At 38.5% G+C, this 26,790-nt stretch overlaps 1 protein-coding gene across 1 annotated transcript in view; it reads right to left on the minus strand.

The window, feature by feature from the left end:
* LOC130145190 (metabotropic glutamate receptor 5) overlaps nt 1-26,790 on the minus strand; it is a 156,139-nt gene that overhangs the window by 62,800 nt on the left and 66,549 nt on the right. Inside the window, exon 2 of the mRNA XM_056329765.1 lies at nt 9,893-10,128. Coding sequence (XP_056185740.1) covers nt 9,893-10,128 — 236 coding nt within the window. The remainder of the gene's footprint in view (nt 1-9,892; nt 10,129-26,790) is intronic.

The following is a 26,790-nucleotide window of genomic DNA, read 5'->3' on the forward strand; positions in this document are numbered from 1 at the left end:
AAGGGATGCACACTACGACTGCTCACCACCTGCTGACCGATGCCCAGCCAGTCCCCAGGCAGTGATGGGCAACCCTGGCCAACCCCCCCGTGTATATATATAGAGCATGATGTCCCATGGTATGGAATATCCCTTTAGCTAGTTCGGGTCACCTGTCCTGGCTGTGCCCCATCCCAGTTTCCCGTGCCCCCCCAGCCCTCCCACTGGCAGGGCCTGAGAAACTGGAAAGGCCTTGACTTAGCATAAACATCATCCAGCAACAACTAAAAACATCAGTGTGTTACCAACACTGTTCTTATACTAATCCAAAACACAGCATTGTACCAGCATCTGAGAATAAAATGAGCCCTATCGCGACAGTGGGCTATGCAGGGCCATCACACAGTGTGAAAGATCACATACAATGGAACTAGATGGTACCAATGGTACTAAAAAAGATGCTCAGCAGCACCTGCTGGAACAAGGCTTGTGGCTGTGGGAAGGTAAGCGCGGCTCGACGCACACCATGGCTGTGCAGTCCAAGCTGCGGCAGCCTGTGAGCATGGACCTGGGCATCTCTCTGGGGTCCGGGCAGGGACGGCTCAGAAAGCAGCCCTGAGCCCACCATGAGCCGTGCAGCGACAGCTCAGCGCTAAACTCCCCATCCCAATTTGTTCTTTTCTGTTGCCACATCTCCAAAACACAAACACAGAGATGATGGAAAAGAAACATGTTCTTTCACCAAGTGGTTCCAGCTGGCAACGGTTCATTTCTTGCATCTATTTAAAAACAATTAGCGTACTTATGGGCACCGAGCCAAGCAAGCACTGAAGGGTGCTCAAAGTCCTGCTGCAACGGGAGCCAGCCCCGGGCACAGGCGGTGCTGAGCCCCCCTCACATCCCAGTGCTGCCCCCACGGACCCATCTCCCACCCCCAAACATAGAAAAATAAACCAACACAAAACCAAGTCAAAATGCTGGAATTTCACTGTCATTTCCAGCATTTAGCAGGTAAATAAATTGAAAACGTCCTTCAATAAAATTCATTATTTTATGGATTTTTTTATGTAAAACCTGTCATTCCTCTCCCCCCCCCCCCCCCGCTACTTTATACCCTCAAGGAAGATGAAACACCATTTTCTCTGCTTGTCAGCTGGTGACATTACAAAGCCTCATCAAGCAGGGATGTTGAAAAGTGCAAAATTACCGTGGTTCAGTATGCTTTTTCTGCTTTTGAATTTTTCCAAAGCTGAGAATACTTTAAATTTTAGAGTAAAGAAAGTGTAAAAGGAAGAGTGAGAGTACTTTACATTCCAGGCAGCCCCCTCTTATTTCTCTCTCTGAGGAGAAACAAGAGAATGAAATATGCAACACAATATGGGAGAATATTTTTTTCATAGTGCAGAGCACCTTGTTTGCTATGCAGTGAGTTTAACATTAAAATAAAGGGAAATTGGAGGAGTTTATTTTTGTTGTTATTATTATTTTAAAATTTCTTAGTGATCAAAAGGTTGTTTAAGACAAAGTCGTAGGAGACATCACAAAGGAAACCAGAAATATAACCTATGGTCTCCAACTATCTCATAATGTTTCCCTATGGCTAACTCACAAATCAGTTTCTATAGTTTCCATATATACATTAAAGACTCCATCAATTCTTTGTGCTAATTTTTGTTTCAAAAGACAAGAGGCTGACAGCAGTGAGTTCTAGTTTTGCTAACAAATATGTCCCACATTCACTTTCTGCTAGCAGTACTTGAACTTCAAACCCACCAACAAATGTGGTGTGTTTTTTATTCCTTTTTTTTTTTTTTTTTTTTGCCTTACTGAATATTTAAAAAATAAAAAATCAAGACAATGGGCTAATCTTTGCAACAAAGACATGGTAGCGCCTGTCTGCTGCAGAATATGGTGTGTGAACTCTTAGGTCTGTCATGGGTCCACGTTATCCCACTTGTTCTCTTTGGGAACACATCGGTAACCTTGTCTGGATCTGCATGTTCTGGATGGCATGCCACCAAGTCAGACTTCCCAGAAACATGCATGTCTTTTCAGTGAAGAAATGGAGTCTTATTATATAGAGGAAAAGTTGCACACGTGAACCAAGGTAAAGCATAGTGTTCATACCTAATTATGTTACCATTGTTTAAAGATACAGAAAATTACTTCTTCTGGAACCTTTTCCAAAATCTGTCATCAGAGCTTTTCTGTTAAAGCAATGCAAAAGAAAAAAGTAACTTTCAGTTCTCTGTTACTTGTAAGGTTCCAGGTGTATTTTTCTTCTAACAATCCAATGTAATAGTTTATTTATTTATTTATTTTCATAATTTAATTTCTTACTCAGACTGAAGGACAAAGATATTTTCTGCCCTACAGGAAATTTCATGTAGTTGAAATATCCTTTCCATTCAAAATGAATACAAAAAGTCAAGGTTGGATTTTATCTTTTCTGAAAAGGAAATTCTGAGACAAAAGAAAAGGAGACTTGGTACCACTGGAAAATATCATTTGGATTCTGAGGCAATAAACATAGGATAATACTGAAACAACATAAAAGCAAGTCATAAACTTGAGAAACAAAACACTTCAGTGTTATTGAAATAAGAAAGCAAAAAATGACTCATTTCAATGCTTTTCTTTCAAAGTCTGTGTCATTGAATCAACATGCTGCTATGGAACATTTTTCAAATTTGACAAGCAAATATCTTCCAGTGCGATCCACTCGCCACATGTTTTGGACCAGTTCCAACTTTCACTCTTCACAACTGAAAGCCAATTAACTAACACCATTATACTTTATGCGGTGGTTATCACTAAAATAGTAACTTTGAGAATGAGGGACAAAATTCAGTGTCTTAAAATGCGGAGAGGACTTTCAAAAGGTTTTTTTTTTTTCCAGGTACTTAGTTGACTTTGCTGTTTCATATCTATTTAAGCCTAGACGAGCAAGGCGTGTGCAGAGCTCTCACAAATCTGGCTGGAGCTTGACCTGAATCCTTGGGTGCCCACAAAGCAGTGGAAAGTCTGGCTTCTGTTGCGAGTTCAGTAAAATCAGCCAAAAGAGTAACAGTAACAGTCAGTCCTAGGAGAGGGTAACTAAATAGATAACCTCTTCCTGCACACCATTTTCTGAACATTACTATCCTTTCACCTTCTACAGAATTCAGTTTCTTTCCTCATAAATTACAATGAAACACAACCACTACAGATGGAAAAGCGCATTAAATGCTGGCATAAAACTTTCTGTACTTGCAAAAATACTCATATGAAAGGTTTGAATCTCTGTTGGAAGTCAAACTGCTGAGAGAAAAGAATGACAGGAATTTCTCCAATTCATCAGTCTAATAAGACTGATATAGCTATATGACCTGAATACCTTTCATTAACATTTTTTTTTTTTTAAGGCTGGAGATATATGGTCTGTACCTGTCTAATACATGTATAATGGTACTACTCTCTTCCAGATAGTTTTCAAGGTTCAGAAAGGAAGTAAGAAAAGGAATTAGAATTTAAAGAATAAAACCACAGTAGCATGGTATATCATCAATAAAACCACAGTAGCATGGTATATCATCAAATATACCTAATATAAGGAAGAAGGAAGGCAGGGAGCATAGAGTGAAGGAAAAACAGATGTAGCTTTGTAGTCAGATATTGAAGGATTATGATGAATTCCATAACAGCAGTGAGAAGACTGAAGTTATTCAAGCATTTGAGTTACAGGTGTGTTAATATCAGGATCAATGTATATCAAAACCTCTTTCAAATAGGTATGAGAAATCATATAGCAGTTCTTAGTGCCACACTGCTGCTTTCCCTCAGTCAAAAAAAAATAAAAATAATAGTGGCATGTTTGTGTAGGCTGCTGGCTCAGATTATATCAGGCTTCTAGAAAACTGAGATCTAGATCTTTGACTTACAGCTGATCTGCCCTTGGAAATTTCTGGACTTGATGCAGCATCACCATAAAGGTAGTGATAAACTGTGTTTGAGTTCCAGATCTGAAATGTGGGCTGTAAAAATGAGGTCTGGACCATCCTTCAGCTTGCCAGTGCCCAAGCATGAGGCATAATAAATCAAGTATCAAAATGTGTGACAGACAGGATGCATTCAGGAGAATTAAAACACCTTTTAATTCACTCTTTTAAAAATAGAAATTAACTTTAACTAAATTTGTTCTGTTTTGGTTTCATTTGCAATCTTAAAATAAAAGTGTAGGAATGCTAAACTTGGGGAATATGAGGTTCAAATGTGACACATTCCCTGAAATGTGGAAAATACCCTTGTGTTCTGACAGCACTTATTTTTTTACTGGCTGAGTTCTGATTAAGCCAACTTTGGCATTTGAGCTTACGTTTAACTGACAGATTATTAGCCTGTTGCAGTGCAAAGACTAGACAGTCATATTTTATTCCTTAGTTCTCTCTGGAAACCCAAAAGGGCCATTTGTTTAACTAAATTTCTGTTCAGCTGAAAATGTGGGACTTGCTGCGGGTCCTTTTGACCTCATTAAAAGGAGCTGGAGCTTGATGAAACTCAGCAAACAGGTGAATAATTTTTGCATTTACATTTTATGTGCCCTTCTGTACCTTGAGCTGCAAAACTTTTCTTGTACTTATCCCAAATATCCCTAATTTCCCTTTCTGCAAATAAACTCACTCTTAATCCCACTCTTAATTGCTTGGGGATATATTGGTCATCCTTTTTCTATGTCGGTTTTTGCAGCTTTGGAAAAAGTTTCTTTATCTCAAAGAAGCCACATGGTTAAGTCTTGAACAGGATATTTGGATTTCTGCATCCTGCTAAGACCCATTCAGAATGCTGCTGCAAATCTCATTTTCCCTGTTCATCACTTTGCGTATGTTCTTCCCTGTAAACCCTGTCACTGGCTTCCTCCTCCCAGCCATGTCAGACATAAGTCACGTTCCTCGCTTTTGGTACCCTCTGTGTCCTGTCTGTGGTTGATCTTTGTGATTATCTAGCCTCCATCATTTGCCTTTGTGTTTTCTATCTCACTGCTTTGAACCACAGTATTTACTGTTAGGGCCCTGCTGTAAACATTTGCAAAAGTGCCCCATCACTTTCCTTCAGATTCTCATTTCTGTGGCTCCTCTACATGAAACTTCCGTTTTTTTCTGAAGTCTGTAACCTCTGCCAGTCAAACTAAAATGTTGCACTTCATCAGCATCAGCCTCTATTTATTTGCTCTTTCTTGTCTTACACTTACATCACAGATACTTGGGATGTGTGTTCTAATTTTGCTTGGTGTTTAACTAACATCTTAAAAAATGTTTTTCCATTCATGCCTCTGGGTTTTACACAGCAGAGTAAAAATAAGATTACTTAGCAGCGGAGGCAAAGGGATTCATTTAACAGACTGGCAAATGTAATAAATATACTTCTGCTTCTGGTGACTTTGAAGACTTGACTTTTTCCACTATTATCAGTTAAGTCGGAGCTTCACCACATACTTGGCTTGTGTTGGGTTTTGTTCCTGCTCTGTGCATTTCTAAAACACCCTCACTAGGAGGAAAAAGTACGAGAAATTTGAGTTCTGGTGGGGACACTTCTCTGTAAGACAGCAAGCACATACATACCTAGTATTCAAAGGCCAAAAGCAATCAATACTGAAGGATTGGATTAACCTTTGATGACCTGAAGATGGTCGTTGAGTGGAGTTACTCATCTGGATCAGCTTGCACACCTATTTACGAATTTTACTGAATTGTGGCCTTAGATAATAAAAAAATATCTGACTGGTGCCAGAGGGGAAGCCAAATCCAATTCTTGTAAAATCCCAAGTGTTTGTAGGCCATTATACGTCTTCTTCTAAAGATGCATTTTAAATTCTTTGATCTGACTCCTAGTGTTCAGAGGTGGTTTGTAGCAGCTCTCCTGTGGCATGGAACTGATTACACTGAGAATCAAGTCAGGTAAGTCTGCAAATTTCTCACTTTCTGCAGTGCTCCAGCTGGGCAGAAAATCAATGTACTTAGCAACAGAAGTGACACCCATTTGGATTAAGTATGTTCAAATCTGCAAATTAAAAGTGAACTTGATGTTAAAATTTTCATCTCAATGAGAACTACGCGTATGTAAAGTGATGGAGACCTTTTAGTGCTTGACAGAAATGAACAGAGAAAAAAATATTTTGGTTTGTTTTTGGAATTATCTTTATCTGGCTGATTTTACAGTTTTATTATGCATATTTTACTAAATCATGCATTCATTTAATAATAATACCTGCTTGGCACTGTCTATGGACAGCTTATATTAAAAAATGAAAAAAACCTCATAAGTCACCAGAGCTTCAGTCATTGACTTAGGACTTCATGTATTTTCTGTCCCAGAGGTATACGTAGCCTACCATTTTAGTAGGCAGGGATCAGCAAAGTAAATACAAAGGTTTGAATAACTAAATTAATACCTGGTGTGTAGTTGAAGTCAATTATCTGTTCAGATTTCAGCCATATCTCCTTGTGCTTATTTTTTTGTTGTTTAAATAAGTTGTTTATGCTGTTAAGCACTGTTTATTTTTTCAGGATAGTACAACATGATTGTGGAGAAGAATTAATTTTTTTCCACTAAAGTAATTGTTACTGCTTTTCAAATAAACCCCTTCATTTATTAATGACCTCATCTATCAACACTAATCAGCTTTAAGTTTATCTTTTTTATCATTACCCCAAGAAATAAAAAACGGCTTGCCTTTTGGTGTGAAAATAGATTTTTATTTGTCCTGGTTTCAGCTGGGACAGAGTTAGTTTTCTTCTTAGTAGCTGGCGCCGTGCTGTGGTTTGGATTTGGTGCTAGAACAGTGTTGGTAGCACACTGTGGTTTTGGTTGTTGCTGGGTGATGCTTATACTAAGTCAAAGACTTTTCAGTTTCTCAGAACCTGCCAGTGAGAGGGCTGGGGGGGCACGGGAAACTGGGGGGGGACACAGCTGGCACAGCTGACCCCCCTGACCCAAGGGATGTTCCATACCACATGGCGTCATGCTCAGCGTATAGAGCTGGGGGAAGAAGGAGGAAGGGGGGGACGCGGGGAGTGACGGCGTTTGTCTTCCCAAGTCCCCGCTGCGTGTGACGGAGCCCGGCTGCCCTGGGGATGGCTGAGCCCCTGCCTGCCCGTGGGAAGCGCTGGGTGAATCCCTTGGGTTGCTTTGCTTGCGTGCACAGCTTTTGCTTTACCTATTAAACGATCTTTATCTCAGCCCATGAGTTGTTTTCTCACATTTACCCTTCTAATTCCCTCCCCCATCCTGCCAGGGAGGCAGTGAGCGAGCGGCTGCTTGGGGCTTAGTTGCCGGCTGGGGTTAAACCAGGACATTATTTCTCTCAAGAAACTCAGTCTTTGTAATAGGAATCCTGATAAATGCCTTTAACTTTTTTTGTTTGTTTGTTTGATTTTTTTATTAAATGCAGCTCATGGGAAAGAGAATGTATTCCATCAGATAAACTAAAGGGCATGGTCCTGTTTTCTTATCAGGATGAATCTGAAGCAGCACCACTATTCATCATCACGCAGAAACTGTCAGGACAGTATATGAAATGCTTACCACTGTTGAGGGCAAGTATCATCTTTACAATTGTGAAGTCGGTGCTGAAGGAATTTAAGACTCAAAACTTTGAATGCTTGAAGTTAAGGAATCAATGCAAAGACAAGATTTTTAAAGTCATATGGAAGATAGAAAATGAAGCAGAAACAAAAATTACCATTACAGTCTCAAAAATTCATGTTAATTTTGAGTTTAAAGTCCCAACATCAAAACCTCTCACTCTTGCATTTCTCAGAGAATAGATTTGTGTCTTTCCTGCTGGAAAATCTACAAAGATGTCTAACTTCAATATTTCTTCACTTTAGCATGCAACCTTGCCTGCTTTTGGGACTACTATGAGAAAAATAGCATAGGTTTCTTAGCACTTATGACCAAAAAAATTGTCATTAAGTAAATTGGCATATCGCCTTTCTGGCCAACATTTGAATTTCCTTTATATGAACTTCAACAGATGGTCTAGATTAAAATCATCACTATAAAATTGAGTAACACAATGACTCACAACTTTCTGTGTGAAAACCCTGATTAAATGGGCAGTTTTAATCGATTGGTGTGTAGTGCTGTTAATCTGGGAACTCCACAACTGAATTACCATTTTCCACCCTACAGCAACAAGAAAGAATTAAAGCTATTACAATCCGGTTTTCATTCTTCTACTACAGCCGGTCATGGCCAAGCACTGAACACTACAATAAAGCTGAAGGAACAGTAATTAGAACAATCCATTTGAGAAATGAGTCCTTTTCTCTATTCAAGATTTGCAAATCAGCAGATTGTGATTCCTGCACATTTCTTTGTGTGTTTGACATTCCTAGGTTTTAGGAACCTATTTGAGCTGTGGCTCATTCAGGACCTCTTTGTAGGAAACCTTCTAGCGATGAGTGCTGTTTAAACTGAGCTATTCAAGCTTTGTGATTAAGTTGTCTCATATCCATGATTGGGTGGCTTCATGTCTAAAATAACATCTCCCTTAACCCCCGAGATATTTTTTTTGTGATGGTGGATTTTATTTTAGGCACTATAAAAGACTCTGTAGACACCTACATTTCACAGTTCCCTATCTTTTATATAAACCCGAAATTAGATTCTTCCAGTGTTGGTAAAAAGTAAGTAAAAAACCAAAACCCAGAAAAGTCAAGTTGAAATGTCATTGCTAACACAGCACAGTGATGGAAGCCAGGTCTTTATTAGCCTGTATCCAGCCATGCCCACTGTACTTACATCTCAGGAAAGAGATCTACATTATTGTAGGGAAATCATTGAAGTTTACTGTTCAATATGCAGTACCTGTTGATAGTGCAAATAAAATCTGTGTCAGGCTGTGTTGGTAGGGTAGCAGTAGAAAAATAATGGAGAAAATCAGTTGCATGTTGAAGGGGTATGCTGAGAGTTTGGGATTCCTAGGTTCAATTTCCATCTCAGACACAAACTTCCTCTGTGACCTTGTCCAAAGCAAAAGAAAGACTAGTGGATGTTAAGTGGGACACGGCGGGGGGTGGGGGTGGGCTGGGTGTGTGTGTGTTGTGTAAATTCAAGACTTAGATCCTCAGGGTCTCATGGATGTGTGGAAGATACTGACATTTTTAGGAGGAAAGGTCCCTTGGGGCTTAAAGCTGTGGTTGGGGTAATGCCCAGCACAGCACCACCTTATGCCCCACCATGGGCAGGACATCTGTTGTCCTAGTACTGCTTGGCATCTCATGAAATAACAAATTAACAGAAGCAATAAAAAACTCCAGAAAAATGCACCACATCTTTCTGGGAAAAAAAGGTTTTTTGCCACTGTTTTGCAAAAATGACAAAATGTTGTGGCAGTTTTTGCTAAAATCAGTACAATTTAATGAAAAAGATCAGCTCAAAATGGCATTTCCTGAAATGACTCATGGCTGAAAGAAAACCTAATGAAATCTTTCAAACCAGCTAGTTTTCTATCTGAGGTACACAAATAATCATCATTACCATATGGACTTCAGATAACTTTTAGTATATTAACTCTTATTGGTCCCGTGAGCTAAAGCAATGTGATCAGCCCTGTTCTGAAAAGAAGCACTGAATTTCATATTACAACATTTTTGAAAGGGTTTAGATGCCTATGGAGGTAGAGCAGCATCGTTTTTCAAATATAAAGAGGAGTTAGGTACTGAGGCACTATATCTGTTTCTTTAGACATCTGAATACTTCTAAAATCGAGGTTGTCATCATTTTGAAAGGTCAAGCCTTGCAGTTCCAGCCTCCTTCCTGCAAACCCTGCTCACTATTCCACTGCACTAGGCTGCATCCGTCCAAAAAGTGCTGTTTACACTGGACCTTCAGTCATACTGGTTTATACAGCAAAGGTAATAAATTCACTTACTTGTGCAGGTCTTGTTGTATTTAGGGTTCTCTTGAGGAAACCCTTCCAACCGACACTGGAATCTGTGCTGCCAAAATTCCTGAAACCATGGATTTCGGTGATTGGTTTCTGGCCGAAGCTGTAGGTAGTAATCATCAAACCATTTCACGTCAGGAGACTGGAGCTTGATCGTTATTCCACCGACAGCTTCACGCTGATACCCGTCTGTCACATCGTACCTGTCTGCCCAGCCATCACTGCAGGAATAAGTGAAAGAAAGACAACGTTAACCATTCAAAGGAATAAGAAAAGAACTTCAACATAAAATTCAGAGCCTAAGAGCACACACCCACACCTGTGATCCTGCGTGAAGTTTAATGAAGCACCTGCAATACTTTTACTGGAAGAATTCAATGTTTTCCTTTTCCTTACATTTGCTTGTCATTGGCACCTTCTACTTAGTTGATGTGTTCTTCATCCTCCGCTTCAAGTAATTGAAACAACACTAAGAATGGCAGATCCTGAAATCTGTTGATTATAAGCACCTCTCCGCACCATGCTAAGCCTCACTGTGCTCTGGGGAGAAAATCTTGGATTCAGTGTTTTAGTGACACTAGGTTGATACTACTCTTAGCTGAAAGGAAGGTGACCTTGAGGACAGGACCTCTTCCAGTGCGAAGGGCAGGACTGTGCTGCAGACCATGCAGCCTACGCTGCACAACAGAGTGTGGCACAAAGAGCCAGAAGCAAATTTTGAATGGGCTGACACTGCTCAAGCAGAAATACCAGCTCAATGCTCAGATGCTGAGACAGTATGGCACTGCATGCGAAGCAATAAATCCTCTCTGCAGACATGACTAATGAAGCTGGGCAGAGCATCATGCAGATCCATGTGTTGCTTTTGTTTCTTGGTTGTTCGTGGCTGGAGTATTACGGAGTTGTGTGACAATGTATTGTCACAGAATTTTAATCCCTTTCCGTTAACCCTTCTGCTTGCAACACTAACCACAAGTAGCCAGAAATGACTGAAAACCCAGATCAAACAAAATGACACAAATTTTTCAGGATAATTCCCCTCTCCTTGGTTTCACAATGGATTTTCCTGGAAGTACTGACATTTATGAAATTTCACTCAACTCCACTAAAAGAATACGTAACTTATTAGAGCATTGCAGATTTCTGCTGTTTTTCATGAACATGATATTTCAGTTTTTCAAAAGCCCCAGGCCCTACAGTTAGAGAATTATGGAAGAATCTCGGATTAGATTTTTCCCCTCTAAAAAGCACTGATGCTAATGACTATAGAAAACACTTTTAAATCCTAAAAGTCAAATAACTGAGTGATAAAAAATAAGCTTAATTTATCAGATTTTAAAACTTCATGAGCTGTTTAAAGCTATCCCTAAGTATTTTAAGTTAGTCATAGCATAACTGATGTAGGTGACCGTCATCTGTGTGGTTGTGTTGTTCCGTTTTGACCATTTGCTGCCTGGCTTAAACTTTGCTGCAGTATTGCAGAACAGGTGGGAAGCCTGCTGCCGTCACTTTGGTCCCAGCACATTCCCTGTTCACTACATTCATCTGTCCTCACACAGTGCAGAAGTCAAGACCTCAGACAGTGACTCGTTCTGCACAAGACACTGTTTTTATTATATAACACTTGACTATGTGTTATTAACACAGCTGCAATGTCAATAAATAGCAACTTCACTAGGGGCAAAAATATTATCCAGTGTCTGGAATGAAAATGAAGGACTATTAAACATGCTTCCGATTTCAAATGCACTCATTTACTCAGCACAAAAGAGGAAAAATACATTCGTGAAAGGAAAAAGATGAGCACTGATGTTCAGCTCATATTCAGCACTTGGAAAATTTACCTTCAAGCTTAGAACCAGTGGGGGATGGACACAGGGGTTAACGTTCTCAGCCACCCTCAGGAGGTTCAGCACAAGCCACCTTCCCCACCTTCCACCAGGACTATTTACTGGATGAAGAGTTAGAACCATTTATGTATTCTTTTCTGATAAAAGCCACAGAAAATATTTTAAATTTATGAGTCATTTAACCTTTTCTTTGAAACATTCATCTTAATCTTTGGCAAGTTTTTAAGCAGTTTTATCCATCCTCATAAAATCTGACAGGTTTTATGAATGCAGGGAGTGACAGCTTTTTTGTAGCGTGGTGTTTTGTTTTTTTTTTAAACTGAACAGAATTTAAGAGAATTAAAGCTGTGCTCTCAGTATCCCAGCTTCATGAGTTGTCTTATAAACAGCTTAAAAACCTCCCGTTTTCTTGTAATTAATTTCTTTATCATGTTTCAGAGGAAAGGTTTTGTAGGCCTTATCCAGCAGAGTGCTATAGAATTTATAGTGTTACTTTATGAATAGTTATCCTCTAAGATTTGCAACAGAGATACTATTTTATAACTTCAAGTTATCAAAAAAGATAGAAATAACAACTTCATATTACATAACCCTTCTTCTTAACTTTTCCACAGAAGGGCTTCTTAATTCAACAGAGTGGCTTTTCACTCAAATAAGTATTTCAGCTTAGCTTCTTGGGTAAAAGGCATTTATGAGCTTTCTATAGAAGATGTACTTAAAATGCATATTGTAGAGACAACAATGTAGAGATAACAAAGCCTCAGACAGACAAGGTGGCAAAGCAAATGCTAAACTAATATCTAAAGGCCAGTGCAAGTGGAGGAGGAAAACAGGCTTGCGTGAATATAAAAACGCCCCAGTGGTGTGTGATACTTAAATTCTGCACCCATAGTAGAGTAACGGCACCTATGGGATGTCAATGACAGCATGATATAGATGTATTTGGGATGTTAGACCTGTGACATCCTCTGAACTCATTAAGGGGTGTGAAGATGAGGGAGAAGGGGACAGAGAGGGAGATACCTGCTTAGTTCCATAGTCCTGTCTGTCCCTCCTTATACCTTCTTTCTTCTCCTAATGGCTTAATTTTGCTGTAGTAGCTGGCAATATCATTGTACTCCATTGGTGGTTTCATTATGAAATGCTAAAAATGGTATTACCCATCATTAAAATCTACTGGTTCAGCTGAAGAAAGATGCTCTGGCACCAGAAACAGGCTGTGACAAGAGCTCCAAATGAAGTCTGGTGTAATTTCCATTCTCACACGCAGAAGTGGTGAGGTGCACAGGTTGCCACTAACAGAGTGTAGGGCTGCTTGCTGGGAGACAAATGGTTCTTTATGTTAGCAGTGGAATGTATAGGATATTTAGGTGAACAAGTGGTTAAGAACAGCTTCCTCGCAGGTAGTAAAATAAGACCAGGTGAATGGTATTGCAGTAATGATTATGAAAGAACCCAATCACAATTAAATGGGACACGGATATCCTTAACAGATAACTACACAAGTTCATCTTTTCTCCCTTGTACGGACATTGTGCTTTCTGGTTTTATTCTGATTAGGTGATTAGGTGATTCTGATTATTAGAAATAAATGGTATTGCTTTTTAACCAATGGGCAAATGTCCTTAAAGTGATCACATCAAGACTTAAAGATGGACTTGCACACAAAGAAACCTTGCTGTGAAAGAAAGCAGCAGCTGCACAGCTGCAGCACCAAAAGGAAAAGCCCCTTGCTGAGCTACCTGTCAGGTGTGCACAGTAATTCATACATCTCATTCATCAGCTTGCCAGGGTAGAAAGCTGTCAACAAGGTAAGAGGACTATGACATGTGCAGATCTGGCTGCCCTCAATATTACACTCACGTTCAACACAGTGGGGAACTGTCTTTCAGGATCATGGCATGTTTTCCCCTCATCTGATTCTCTTGTGTTTGTTCTTGTCGTCAGGCTAATGCCTAGTGCATTTTCCTTAAAGGCTGGTGATATGATACAGGATAATAACATACTGTATCAAACAAAATATATCATCATTATTGATGTTTCTAAATAATAATAATAATAAAAAATGAACAAATACGATTTTAGACAATATTTCCTCACCAAAGAAAATAAGGATACACAGAAAGGAGGAAAAAGGGAAAAGTGGCTTTTACTGTTGCAGTACTAGCAAGAGATGAACTTGGAACAGGAGTTCTGTTATCGTGATGTTCTTTATCTGTCATCAGATCTTACTTGCGTGTGTATGTTGTCCCAGCTACCGTTTTTTGAAGGATATGCCAGGGTGATGGAGATTTTAGTGAAAAAAATGTCCTTCAGCAAACACAGGAGAAGAGTTCTGCTCCTTTGTTAATGGTCTGTCTAGGTTATTAACAGTAAAACACAACATAGTTTTATATCATAGAAAGGCTCTAATAAATGGCAAACAGAGACATCAATATTTACAAAAAATAATTAATGTATAAATATAACAATAAATAGATTTAAATACAATAAAATAATTCAGTGTTTGAGATCCTTGCTGTACATATAATTACTTTGAAACAGCTGAATGGAAAAGTAGAAGAGACAGTATTTAAATGACTAGGTTGCACAGCTGTGATCACGGATGGATTGTTAGCACCCTGCTTGCTTCCCCCCACCCCCCCGCCCACCCCCCCCAACACTGGATGCTGATGGTAGGGAATAACCAGAGCACACCTGAACAAGCAGACCAGTATACATTGTTATACTGTATATACACAGAAGATAGAGATGTAGACTTTTTAGGATCACGTTTGCTATGGTAAAATACAGAGAAACTTAAATGTAGCTTCCTGGATTTTCTGTGTTTTGTCCTTTCCCATCTTTCCCACCTTCCATGTGAAATAGCACCAAGAAGAACTTCCCCAGGTGGGTGACACTCTTGTGCAACTTCAATCCACTTTGCCTATCCTATACAGAGATTGTGGGAGGAAGGAAAAGCAATCCTTGACAATAGTGTTGACACCCAAGAAAAGATGAAACGTGTGACTGTATCTGTTATAAAGAAATCTCCAGGTGCTTCAATGAAGTCATTTAATTTCTTCTGGGAAGAATCACCATGGAGGGAGGAGAACACTCAAGTGAAGAGCAGCACGGGAGCAACCTCATGCTTGAAGCATTATGAAGAGGTAATCAGAAAGACAGTTAATGACTATAAAGACCATTCAATATTCGTGATGGTCATGGCTGTTTTGGGCTTATACAGTGCCGTCAAGCAATTGCTAGCCTTCCTAGAGAAACATTTACAAAAAGGTGAAGTTGTAAATCCCTGTCAACAATGACCTAAGCAGTAATTCCACAAAACATCTTCAAAAAGACAAGGTGGACATTGCTCCAAGAGTGCTCCACATCTACTTGGTAAGCAGCATGATGATCAACAGTCTGGAGTATGTTACTGATGTCAATCTGCTTATCAGGGATAACAGGGATTTGTAGAAATGACTGACTCCTTCTGTAGGACTAGGAAATGATTAGAGTTGCACATCACTGCAAACAGGACAAAGGAAGAGAACTACTGCCAGCTTAAACTAGATAAGAGAATGTGGAAACCTTGATTTCATGGTTAATATTTGTGTGAGACAGCAACTGCTCAGAAGAGATCAGTAGTCACAAATAAATAAATAAATAATACAAAAGATTTAATGGTTTGAGGGAAAGCAGGCAAATGGAGTAAGAAGAAGGTATTGCCTCATGTATCATGGTTTCATTCACATGTTCAGAGATGCAGAACATGGAAGGAATTAGGGCTATTGTTACTGGCCATGCTTACAGGTGACAGATGTATGGTCCCTCCTGTGATGTCTGATTCATGCCATCAAATCTGGAACATGATGTGGAGAAAGCTTTTTGTAAGCTGCTACCAGAGCATCCTTCAAAGCACAGAACTTACTGATAATGAGGGATAGCAGAAGAATGCAGTAGTCTACCAAGTTCTTGGAAAGCCTAGGTCACACTGCTTGGGTACAGGCTATGCCTAGTGACGAGAGGAGACTCTTCTCTAGGTGTTTAAGCAGTAGGTGGGGGCTGCCTAAGGTCAAGACAAAAGACAAACTGGGAGAGAACAACCATGAAAAACAGCATTTGTGACTTAAAAGAGCAAAAAGGAAAACCAGAGGACTTCACTAAGCCTAGAAAATTTTACTATTAGGTCTCTGGTAAGGAATATCTAAGGAAGTGTAGAATGAAAAAGTACTTAATTAAAAATTACCATGCAGAGGATGGATAGAAAATATGGTAAGACATTAGTGCACCAATCTCATAGATGGAAATACATGAAAAGCAGAAGCAAGCTCAGATTTTCAAGGATCAATGTGAAAGAAAAACATTAGACGGATAAAATGAGAAAGGTCAAGGCACAAAACAAGCTGCAACAAATGGGACATCGTAAGTAACAGACAGCAGTTCTCTAACAACTTTGTTGGGAGAGGAAGAGTAAAGAAAATGATGACCTGCAGTTCGCTACAGGGAGAAAGCTACTAAAGAGAAACCCAGGACAGCTTTTATTACCAGACGTCACGCAAGGAAAAGCTAGCGGTTAGTGGCAGAGGTAAAGGGTCAACCAAAAAGTGGGAAAGTGATCTAGAAAACAGGCTTGATTGAATTTGCCGAAGATTTATAACCTAAAGAACCAAACACAATACCAGGGAAGAGATGTGATAACTGTCTTCAGATACATAAAAAGCTGCAGCAAAAATATCATAATTTGTTTCTCATGTTGATGTAAGCATTTGTGGCTTAAACTGGAAGGAGAGAGACTCATTTTAGACACCAGAAAAACATTCCTCACAGTAAAGAGTATGAAGAACTAGGAAAGCTTGGAGACTCTTGGGGGTGTCAGAGATTAAGATGTTGCAAACATCCATCTGATAGAAATGACCCCACCTTGGCAAAGGGAGAATGGTGGGTTACCTGACTTCTTGACATCCACTCTGCCCTGTATTTTTATTAGCCTATGTTGAAGTTTGACATGTCTGGGAATGATGATTGTACTAAACCCAGTGGATTAGAGAAAGAATGCCAAGAAAGTTAAAATACGGCCCCTCCCTCAGTTTCCCCAGCTTCTCATGATGTTTTACCTTAATTCTTTTCCTGTTACTGTATTTTTTCTCTCTCCGCAGTTGCTATGGGGAGCATCAACAAACAACGGGAATTGATTTAGGATTAATTGTGTGTTTGACTGTACACACGGCTAATTCCAATGGTGCAGTTGCAGTAAGCAGGAGTGTGCATGGGGTCACACACCTGTACCCAGCAGAGTCGGGGCTCCTGTTCTAGAAGGAAACACCAAAACGAGGCATGCAGGAAAACACTTCCCCATGCAGGGGCAAAGAAAACAGTGAGGTAGGGGTGTGTGTGTGTGTGTGTAATTATCCTAACTAGAGCTAGCTAACATTTCACACAGTCAAGATACTTCAAATGAAAAGGCATTTTTTTTCTCTGAACTGGAAATGCTTGTTTCTAATGCTATTTTAGAATGCTCAGTCTCCTTAAAATTACTCTGAATGAAAATTACACTGTTTTATCTCTTTTGTGGGGCGATGGTGAAAGGAAGGGTTGTAGCTACATTCCACAAATAACAGTCTCTCAGTACAATTAAGATAAAATTTTGTGTTTTAAAATCAGAAAAGAAATTCAATGTACCCTAATTTAGACACCTGGGTCAACAGTCTGAACTAAACCCAGGTTTGGCAGTTGAAAGCCTTTCGCTCAGTTTTGAAAATCCATAGCAGCAATTCTGTAGTATTGGCCCTACCAAATCACTTCAGTCACGGGAACTGAAACCCTAAGGCCAATTAGTCAATGGTAAGACATCAGATCTGAACGACAGCAAAGTGATTGCACAAGTGGACATGCCTATATACTAAATGGTTGCAGGCTTTATTTTCAAGCCAGTCCTTTATACCGTTTATGACATTTCTTAAATCTCAGCTATGGGGTTCAGATTATTCTTTATAATGAATGTTTTCAGATTCTTGAGAAGCCTTCCAAGGAAGCAGGAAAAGTCTGCAACTTTTGAAGGACAGTTGGACTAAAAAAGTTTCAAAGACAACAATCATATGCTGATAAAAGCATTAAATAGATACTATAATTGATTATTTTTCCATTCAGTACCACATCATCCTTCAAGGACAGCTTCAGATTGAAGTAGTCCTGCACAATGCCAATGTCTGTTACATTTTTGTTGTCTTTCCATGCAGTATCCTGACAGTACAAAGCAGAATTGGAACTTTACTGTTCAGAAAGTCTAGTGTATAGAAAAAGACACTCCACAGCGATTTGAAGAGTATTAATTATAATCCACTTCAAGATTTAGCAGGTGCATATGTTGGATATAAGAAGAGGGGAAGAGCAACCAGGTGACAGTGTGCAAACTGGCAGTCACTGGAACTACTGCAACCCTTCTCAGTCACTGTATTATATGCAACTTTGACCATAAACTTACTTAAACTTCATCGTACTAATAAGTTAAGCAACAGTGAATTACAAATATGACTTTTTGGCCAGTGGGGAGATTTTTGTTTGTAGCTCACTTCTAAAAAGTTAATCATGGATATGCTATCAAGTATCAGGCATATACCATCAAGGTCTAGCATACCTAGCAGGTATGATCAGGCGTATACTATCAAGATATCAGGATTTATGGGAAAAGATCTAGAGTACATTTTCTGCCTTCTATACACCTGGTATGTTGAAATGTGAAACCATCCTTAAAGGGTGTGTTGTATTAAAAATTTATTTGGATTGCATAAATAACAAATTATGATAAATGGTAAGGTGAAAATATGGAAATTTTAAACTGGTCTTTCCTAAAGTGCACACAAATTTCTTCATTACATAATGCATTCCATACAGAGCCAGCTGACCTACCCAAACCAAATTCTGTGCCATATGTGTTATTTGAAAATTATGTAAGTGCTGGTTTGCTGTACTTTAGTAAAATGGCTCAGGGATTTTTTAAAAAATTTAGGGGTTTTAGAGTAAAAAGATATATACTGTCTCTGACACACTCAAATCCTAAGATGTCACCATTCATAGTTTTAGAGCTAAGGCTTCTTTTAATACCACTTGATACCACTCCTTTGATACCACTTGAGTTGCTTTACCAAGGGTGGTGGAGTGGCCTCTTTTCTGCTGCCAGTCCTGGGTGGGAAAGGGAAGCAGGGAGAGGACCAATGCCAAACCAACTGCAACTAGGTAGGTGGACGTCCAGATTGCCAACTGGAAGAGGTGTTCCTGCAACAGCTCCTCACCATGTTATGTGTTTTCAGCTAACATCACGCTCTGTCTTTTTACACCAGTGGGATACAACATAGGAAGCTAGAGATGTACCTGCTAGTTTGGTCAGTTAAATAATTCACTATACCGAAAGTAACTTTCCAGTTATTGGTTTTGGACAAACGGTGATCAGTGAAATGCCATGAGTCAGTAACAATGGGCTGGGGAATGCAGCTTTAGGATCCCTGTGAAAATTGCCTGGAACATTCAACACACATTTCTAAACCACTGTTTCCAAGATTAGACAAAATACTAAGAGATATAAGAGATACATAGAACAAAAACAGACTCCCTGCTCTCCCTTTTGTAAACAGTTCCACTTATTTTCTATATTGAAAATGCAGCAGTATCTTGGAATTAGTCGAGCTGTTTTCCTTTTTTCTAAAGTCCCTCCCCCTTCAATCTATAGCTGAAGCTATTACAGTTAATGAGTGCATTCATTAGGCTGTAGACTGGTCTTTCTTTTTTATGCAAAAACCTCTTTGCAGGCCACATAATGATGATGGAAACTGCTGTTCTGCCTTCTTGTAATCACTTTCCTGCCAAAAACCTGACCGATAGCATTTGAGAATATATTTGAAAATTTTTCTCCACCTGTGTAGGAGTTTGTTGACTGAGTAGCTGTTGTTAATTTTCCTTTCATTGTATTTCTCTGCTCTTTCAAGGTTTTTTTCTATTTCTTAAAAGCTCTATAAGTGTTAGAGAGTCCTCACACTCTTCTGTAAAGTGCTGCCAGTCATGCAAAGGTAAATTCGTTTGGGGGATGGGGATGGGGTGGGAAATTGCTTTTGTTGAGCAGCTGTAAGTTGTTGCATTTAGATGAGTTCATTTTATAATATCTGTGTATGCAATGAATTCTTGTCTTGCTGCCTGGCTTTTTTTAGGTTGCAATTCCTCATCTTTGTCTTCCTTTTCATGCATATTATAAAGATAAATGGATTTAAGGGTAATTCAAAGGAAATAAATGAACTGATTATTTTTAGGCAGTGTGACACACTGTTTTCTACAAGATGATATCTAGAAGCAGCTGTGCTGTGAATTTGGCAGATACCTTGCACAGGGGATTACTGGTACTAATTACTTGCAGAATATCCAAACTTCCCCAAGCTGAGAAAGGTTGTGATGGCAACTTGAGAGATTGGTAGTCTATAGCAACATCTCATTTGCATGAAAACAGAGTTTTGCAGCTGTCTGCATCTGTAGTTCAGAGTTGCAAAGTAATTTAGCCTGAGTAGTCCAGTCCGCAACAAAACACAGTTTGCGATGTGTGATGCCCCTTCTTTATGCCTGCAAGTTCTCATAGCTAATCAGACTAATTGGAGGAAGTTATATCTGCATGTATAAGTTGCATGGGCTGTCCCCTAACCTGAAATCTGACTGAATGTTACCCCTTAAATCACTAAGGATACTCAATTTGTGCAGTGCGCTGTCTTGTTTCTGGAATAATTCTTAAATTTGACATATTACCTGGCAGAGAGGCATTTTGGATGCCCAGACAATTTTATAAGGTCTTAAAGTTGTTTTTCCTAAAATATAATGTAAATCTGTGCTACAATTTAAGTCGTTCTTTTACTGCCTTTAGTTTAGAGCAACCATTTGCATAGACTTTCAGGCTTGTCTAGACAAAATAAACCCAGCTCTTTCCAACTTTCCTTCCAAGAGCTGTTTTCTAAACTTGCTGTCATTCTGGGTCTCATTCTTCCTGAAAGTGCCCAGCTGGTCCTTGTCTCTGCAGACTCAGTGCTACCTCGGGATACTCTGAAAGCATGGACAAACAGTGCCAAGGATGTGACCTGGGTATGGCTGCCAGTGAACACCAAATTCAGAGCTCTGTGGGCTGAAGATGAAAGGGCAGTGATGGACTGTCTTGTTGTGATCTGTATAGACGTAGGGATGTCCTATCCCAAGTGAGAGACCCTCTCATGCTTGTCCACATTCCTACACTGAAGTCAGTGGGCAGCTCCCACACTGTCCCCAGCCTTCTCCCTTGAGCCACCAGGAGGAACTGCCAAGGCTTCAATAAGGGAGTGGGAAGAGGAAGAAAGTTTGATGGATGGTTTGTTTTCATGACATGTTAGGAAAAGAGGAGCAGGAACCATTTTATTCAGGTTTCACATTAGATACGGACTGCCAAAAGAGAGAGTTAAACCAAAGGCAAGTGTGTACGCTGTAGGAAAATCTAAAAGTTCTTTGGGAATTGGCTATCAGGCATCAGAACTGCTTCCATCACTGCTCTGTTATAGGGTAGAAAGATTACTTCACATCCTTGAAGTGTATTTTCCAAATATGGCAACAGCTTTTCTTTTCAACAATATTAATGCTGTTGACTCATATTTATAATTCACTCTAAGCTACTCAAACTGAAAACTTCTCATGACAGCCTAAAAAACACCACTTAAATAACGGCAGCAACAGAAGGAAAACAGGAAAGAAAAAAATGGTTCATCTGTAAAACATTTCAGTCTAATATGTATTTTTACTGTGAAAACATTGATTTTTATCTTCCCTAGAATGCCTGACTTCAATATAGATTCTCAGGCACTAAAATGTAATGTACAATGTAATGCAATGTTATTTACACACTAAGCCTATATAAGCAAATACCAAAAAAAATAAAAAAATAAAAAAAATAAAAAAAATGTCCTGTACAGAAATCACATCTTGGCAGAAATTATAAACAAAAAACTACTGCCTTGAAACACTGCCATAAAACTATTTTCTGTGCACCCCATGCACCTGAAATGGAAACAACTCTGGGATGACCCTGAATGCAGGAGGACCCTCAGTCTATTCTACAGCAGCACACTATGACCATAAATATAAGCCAATGCTATTTTTCTACTCACGATTGACTTTCTTGCATGGTTTGAGAAGTTTTGCATTATATCAAGTCCACCAGGAGAAAAATAGCTTATTCTGAATCAGAATTATCTTATGTTAATGATTTACTGGGGCTGCCAGTAATGGAATGATTCCTCACCAGACATCCAGGCACTGCTTTTATGGATATGCAACAATAAATTCAGACGTAGTGATTGATATGAATGAACAGGTAACTGAGATAGCCTTACTACTTTAAAAATATTTCAGAAATGGGTAAAAAAATAATTTAAGTGAAAACATTCACTTAACAGAAATGTAATACACATAAACCTATACATGTATCTGTATATGCACGCATAAATATATATTTATTTCCTATGAATATATATTTCCAGCATTTTTAGCCTAAAAAAAGTAGCATGCAACAGAAATGTCAGAGGCTATAATGTGCTTTTTTTAAAATATATTTGTGAAATTATTAAACTTATTGTACGACTATGAAATATGATTCAAAACAACACTTGAGGTGTTGCATCTTACTGCTCCTGTAGAACACTTTTAATCATAAATAATACACTTAAGCTTTGAATGTATAAACGAGGAAACAGTATGAGTAAATCAGTATATATGGGCATATCTAGGTATTCTAAGGAGGTGTAAACATTAAGGAAAGTGAGTTTAAAAGACAGAACATACAAAACTAAATTTAAAGAAACATAAATACATCTCACATTTCAGCATTTACTTTTAGTAATAATGCATATGTTAATACTAAAACTTATTACTTTAGAAAGAATTTGTCTGTTTATGACTGGTCAATAACTTTGGGGTGAATCTTAATGGTGTGCTCACACACAAACAATTTGAACATGGAGCAAAAAGGTGAGGATGACATACTAATGATATTATTTGTATTTTTAGCTCCTATTTTAAAACCATACAAACCTAGAAAGTTTTCATTGGTCTAGTAGCACAGAGTTAAGCAGACTCTACTCTTTTACAGGTCTTAAATCTCCAGACTTCTGTGCTTGCTCTATAGTAAAGCTAGAGAGGCTAACAGAAAATCTGTAGTTGTAAAATGGATAACAAACTGTGTGTGTGCCCAAAGGTTTTAAAATGACAGATGTTAGTTATGTAGGGCTTTTTCAGAGAAATAAGTCATTTCAAGTTGATAATTGCAATAATTAGCACACATTTAATTAATCAAAAATAAAAGAAATTAACATTCATAGTCAGTAATTTCAGTAATTTTTTTTAACATTCTGTTCAGCAAACTGAGCCAAATATAGCAAAGGAAACCAAGTCAGACCTAGAATAATGAGCTAAGCAGGGTAAATATGCTGAAATCCTCCTGCTGAAATCAGCTGAAGCTTTGCCACTGACATCACTCAGGAGTGCCTTCCTAGCTCTGTGCTCAGATCAAAACATATCCCTCTAATTAATTCAGTGCCTGCCTTCCAACAATATAATGTGTGATGGCTAGCTCATCCCTTGCACTCATGTTGGTATTAGATGTAGATATCCACAGAACTGAATTATAGAACAGCTTATTAAGCCCTTCGTCTTTTAAAATGCAGTTCAGAATAACTCAGGTGTCATAGGCTAAAAACATGAAGTTCTTTCAGTCAACTGTTTGAGGAAGGACACACACTTTAATGATTATCAGAGAAGGAACATCACTAGAAAGGTTCATTGTCATCAGAAGGAAGAAATTGTGTCAAAGACCTTGCAACCTGACCATTTCATCACTTGCTCTACAGCATTAAAAGCCAGCTGCTTCTTGAAAATAATAAAAGAGCTGAAATGACAGACCTTATCTACAATGTATATACATCACAAGATTTGAGACGTTTGTGCTAAAGGATTCTTTGCTGCAGCAAATCACAAATCTTTTCCAAGACACTGAGCAGGTTTACACAGGAACACACTCACATCTTGGTGGCACAAAGCAATGTGAAAACAAAGAGTGATTTCCTTTGTTATACTTCTTTTGCTGAAGCAGGCTTCTATTTCTCAGTTCCACAGATTTAGAAGCAACATTTTCAAAAGAGATTGCATGTCTGTGCCTTCAACTCATTTCAAATCAGCTACCTGAGTTGTCCAGTGCTTGGAGTTAGACATTTTAAGTAAGGGTTTGTAATTCCCACTGTGAGGCATTGCCTTGGTTTCTGTGTTGACGTCCACACAAACATGAGAGATTTAGTATCAAAAATACACAGAGCTTGCTTTACTCTATCCAGATCGAAGCTCACCAAACCCAGCATTCTTTCCCTGATGGGTTCAGTAAAACATTCTTATATTCAACCCAGTCTCAAAGCAGAATTTGAATGAGTTTAGCAAACACCAACTCACAAGTTCTACCATTTTAATGGGTGGTGATTTTTGTCAGTAACATAAAGCAATAGAAGTCTGATCTGAAGTGGTCTTTGGCACAAGGGATCATTCCAATTTGGGTGAAGTTAAGAGAGCAAGTCATAACAACATTTTCCTAAATCATTTTCAAAACAAGGGAGTACAGGAAATCTTAAAAAAAAAATGTGTTCCTAATGGCTTCTTTACCATCTCTCAGTGTTTTGGTATGTCACAAAAAAAAACCCCTGAAGTTCTCTCAGCATAAATTTTGCTGAGATTTCTTTAAGCTGCAATGACCCATGTGGAGGAGGAACTTCGAAATAATGCGAAAGAACTCACAGACATGAAGATCAGAAGAAGCCATTAGATGAGGACCATTACATTTTGCTTAGTTTCTCTGCTCAGGTGGGCCTGATTCGCACTGAGCAGCGCTTTTATGGCTCCTTTATTGTACTGAGTTGGCAGAGATTGGTTTTACCAAAAATAAGAATGAGGCCCGGGGGTGATCTGTACCCTTGGTGTGTAATTGACTTCTGCATCAGAAATTTGCTTGAAAATACAAGTAGCCAATGTATAAAGTTGGAAACAAATTCAATCCAGAATATACTTCAGAGAAAAAGCATGAAAAGGTAATGAGATGATCACACTTTAACTAAAAATGTGTCATTTAACACAATATCTATATCTAACTGTAGGTCTGTAAAGAAGAAAGGATTAGGAAAGGACTCAACCTGCTTTGGTTGCAACTACTGAAAACGATGCTTATACTCGTGCAAAGACTTTAAGACATTATATTCAGGCTTTAGGTTTCAGAACTGTGGCTATGGTTACCACAATGAACACCACATGTAATTTATCAGCATCTCTATATCTGCCTCTGCAAACACAGGTCTATCACTCAAACTACACATACATCTGCAAATAGAGAGACACTTTGGGTTTTTTTTGGCTCTAAATGTGGTATAAAAGGCTTTGAAAAGGAATGGGTGTTAATGGTCTACAGAAAAAATAATGTAGGGCTTATCTAGAAAATGTAGATTTCTATTCTATCTAACACAACAGGTTGTTATTTGATAAGATCTTTCCAAAACTGTATTGCAAAATACATTCCAGAATTAAATTATATGCAGATGCACATGGAAAACATAAATTTTAGGAAACAGTGATGCAAAAACAATACTTGATTTTTTTTAAATAACTTATAACTTAATGGAGTACATGTTCCTCTGTCTTGTGATCATATTTCACAGAAACTGACATTTGAGAAGTACCTTGTTAACATTTCAAAGTGATATGCAAGACATAGGGCAAGAAAGTATGATTCCATCTGGAATTTTATATTGCTTTCCTTGGTGTCTCCAGCCTTTGATGTCCTAAACCAATGATAACTTATGATAATAGGGCATAACCTATCATGATTTATAAGTGAATACACAGCAAGGCCTTTCTCTGTGACAGCTGGGTAATTGAAAAGTCTCCAAATAAACCAGTAAATTCTTTGGCTCACATATGCTAATGTATTTTCTAGCTATTCCTCTATAAATGGCACAGTAATTCTGGGGATATATCCCTTGTTTAAAATATTACATACACATTTCCTTTTAATATCCTTTCATTCAGGGTTCATACTAAAGTCAAGGGCAATACTCTTAATGACTTCAACTATTTAGCACTAGCTTCATGGGCAACACCAACACTGTTTATTGCTGGAAGCAGTTTCATTAATTTCTTTGTTAGAGTCTATTTGAACCAAACCCTAATCTGAATATTCTAAGTACTGGAAAACTGGTTCAACATTTTATGATTAGAGGGTATATGTTTCAGAAATTTGATGTGCATTGGTCAGCATGAAATACGAGCAACACAGGCTCTACAGATTTACTTTGTTTTCTGTATCTTAATTTTGTACGTCCATAATTTAGTTCCCTAATTTTAGTTCAGTGCCTGCAATATTTCAGATAACTCATAAAAGTTTATGGGAACATTTCAGTAACATTACAAATACTGAGGAAATCAAATCTGCTTGTCAAATGAAAAACAAGGAATCTTTCAAAACTAGACAAAATATGATATGCTGAATCCATATCCATGTTGCTAAGAAACAGTTTACAACTAAGAAAATTTAAATATAAAAGGAAATTAAGAGTCAAGATGATATCTGTGCCATAGCAGATCACTAAGCCATGTTGAACCTTGACCATACTTTCTTGAATGAGAGCATCAAGAGATATTCTTCTGTTTCACTGGCATAAAAGAGGTGTTAATGGCGGGCATAGACTTGCTTTCCTAATTATGAGAAGCATGCGAAAAGGTAAAGTGAGAGGTGACTATGAAAAGGGGTAAAATTAGTAAAGCTGTAGTGCCGAAGTGTCTGGTGCACAAAACCAAGTAAGTGCCACGGGAACTTTTAGTCATGATGGCAAGTCTCAATAGTAGCTTGAGATAATGGGCTGATGAAAGCCCTGTTTTAAACAGAAGTAGGCTAAGAGGAAAAAAAAAAAAGAATAAACTTTTTAAAAGGGTTTATTTTGCTTATTGTCTTACACATCTTTTTTGCCATGA

This window comes from Falco biarmicus, chromosome 2 (genome assembly GCF_023638135.1).
Source record: "Falco biarmicus isolate bFalBia1 chromosome 2, bFalBia1.pri, whole genome shotgun sequence".
Lineage (NCBI taxonomy): Eukaryota > Metazoa > Chordata > Aves > Falconiformes > Falconidae > Falco > Falco biarmicus.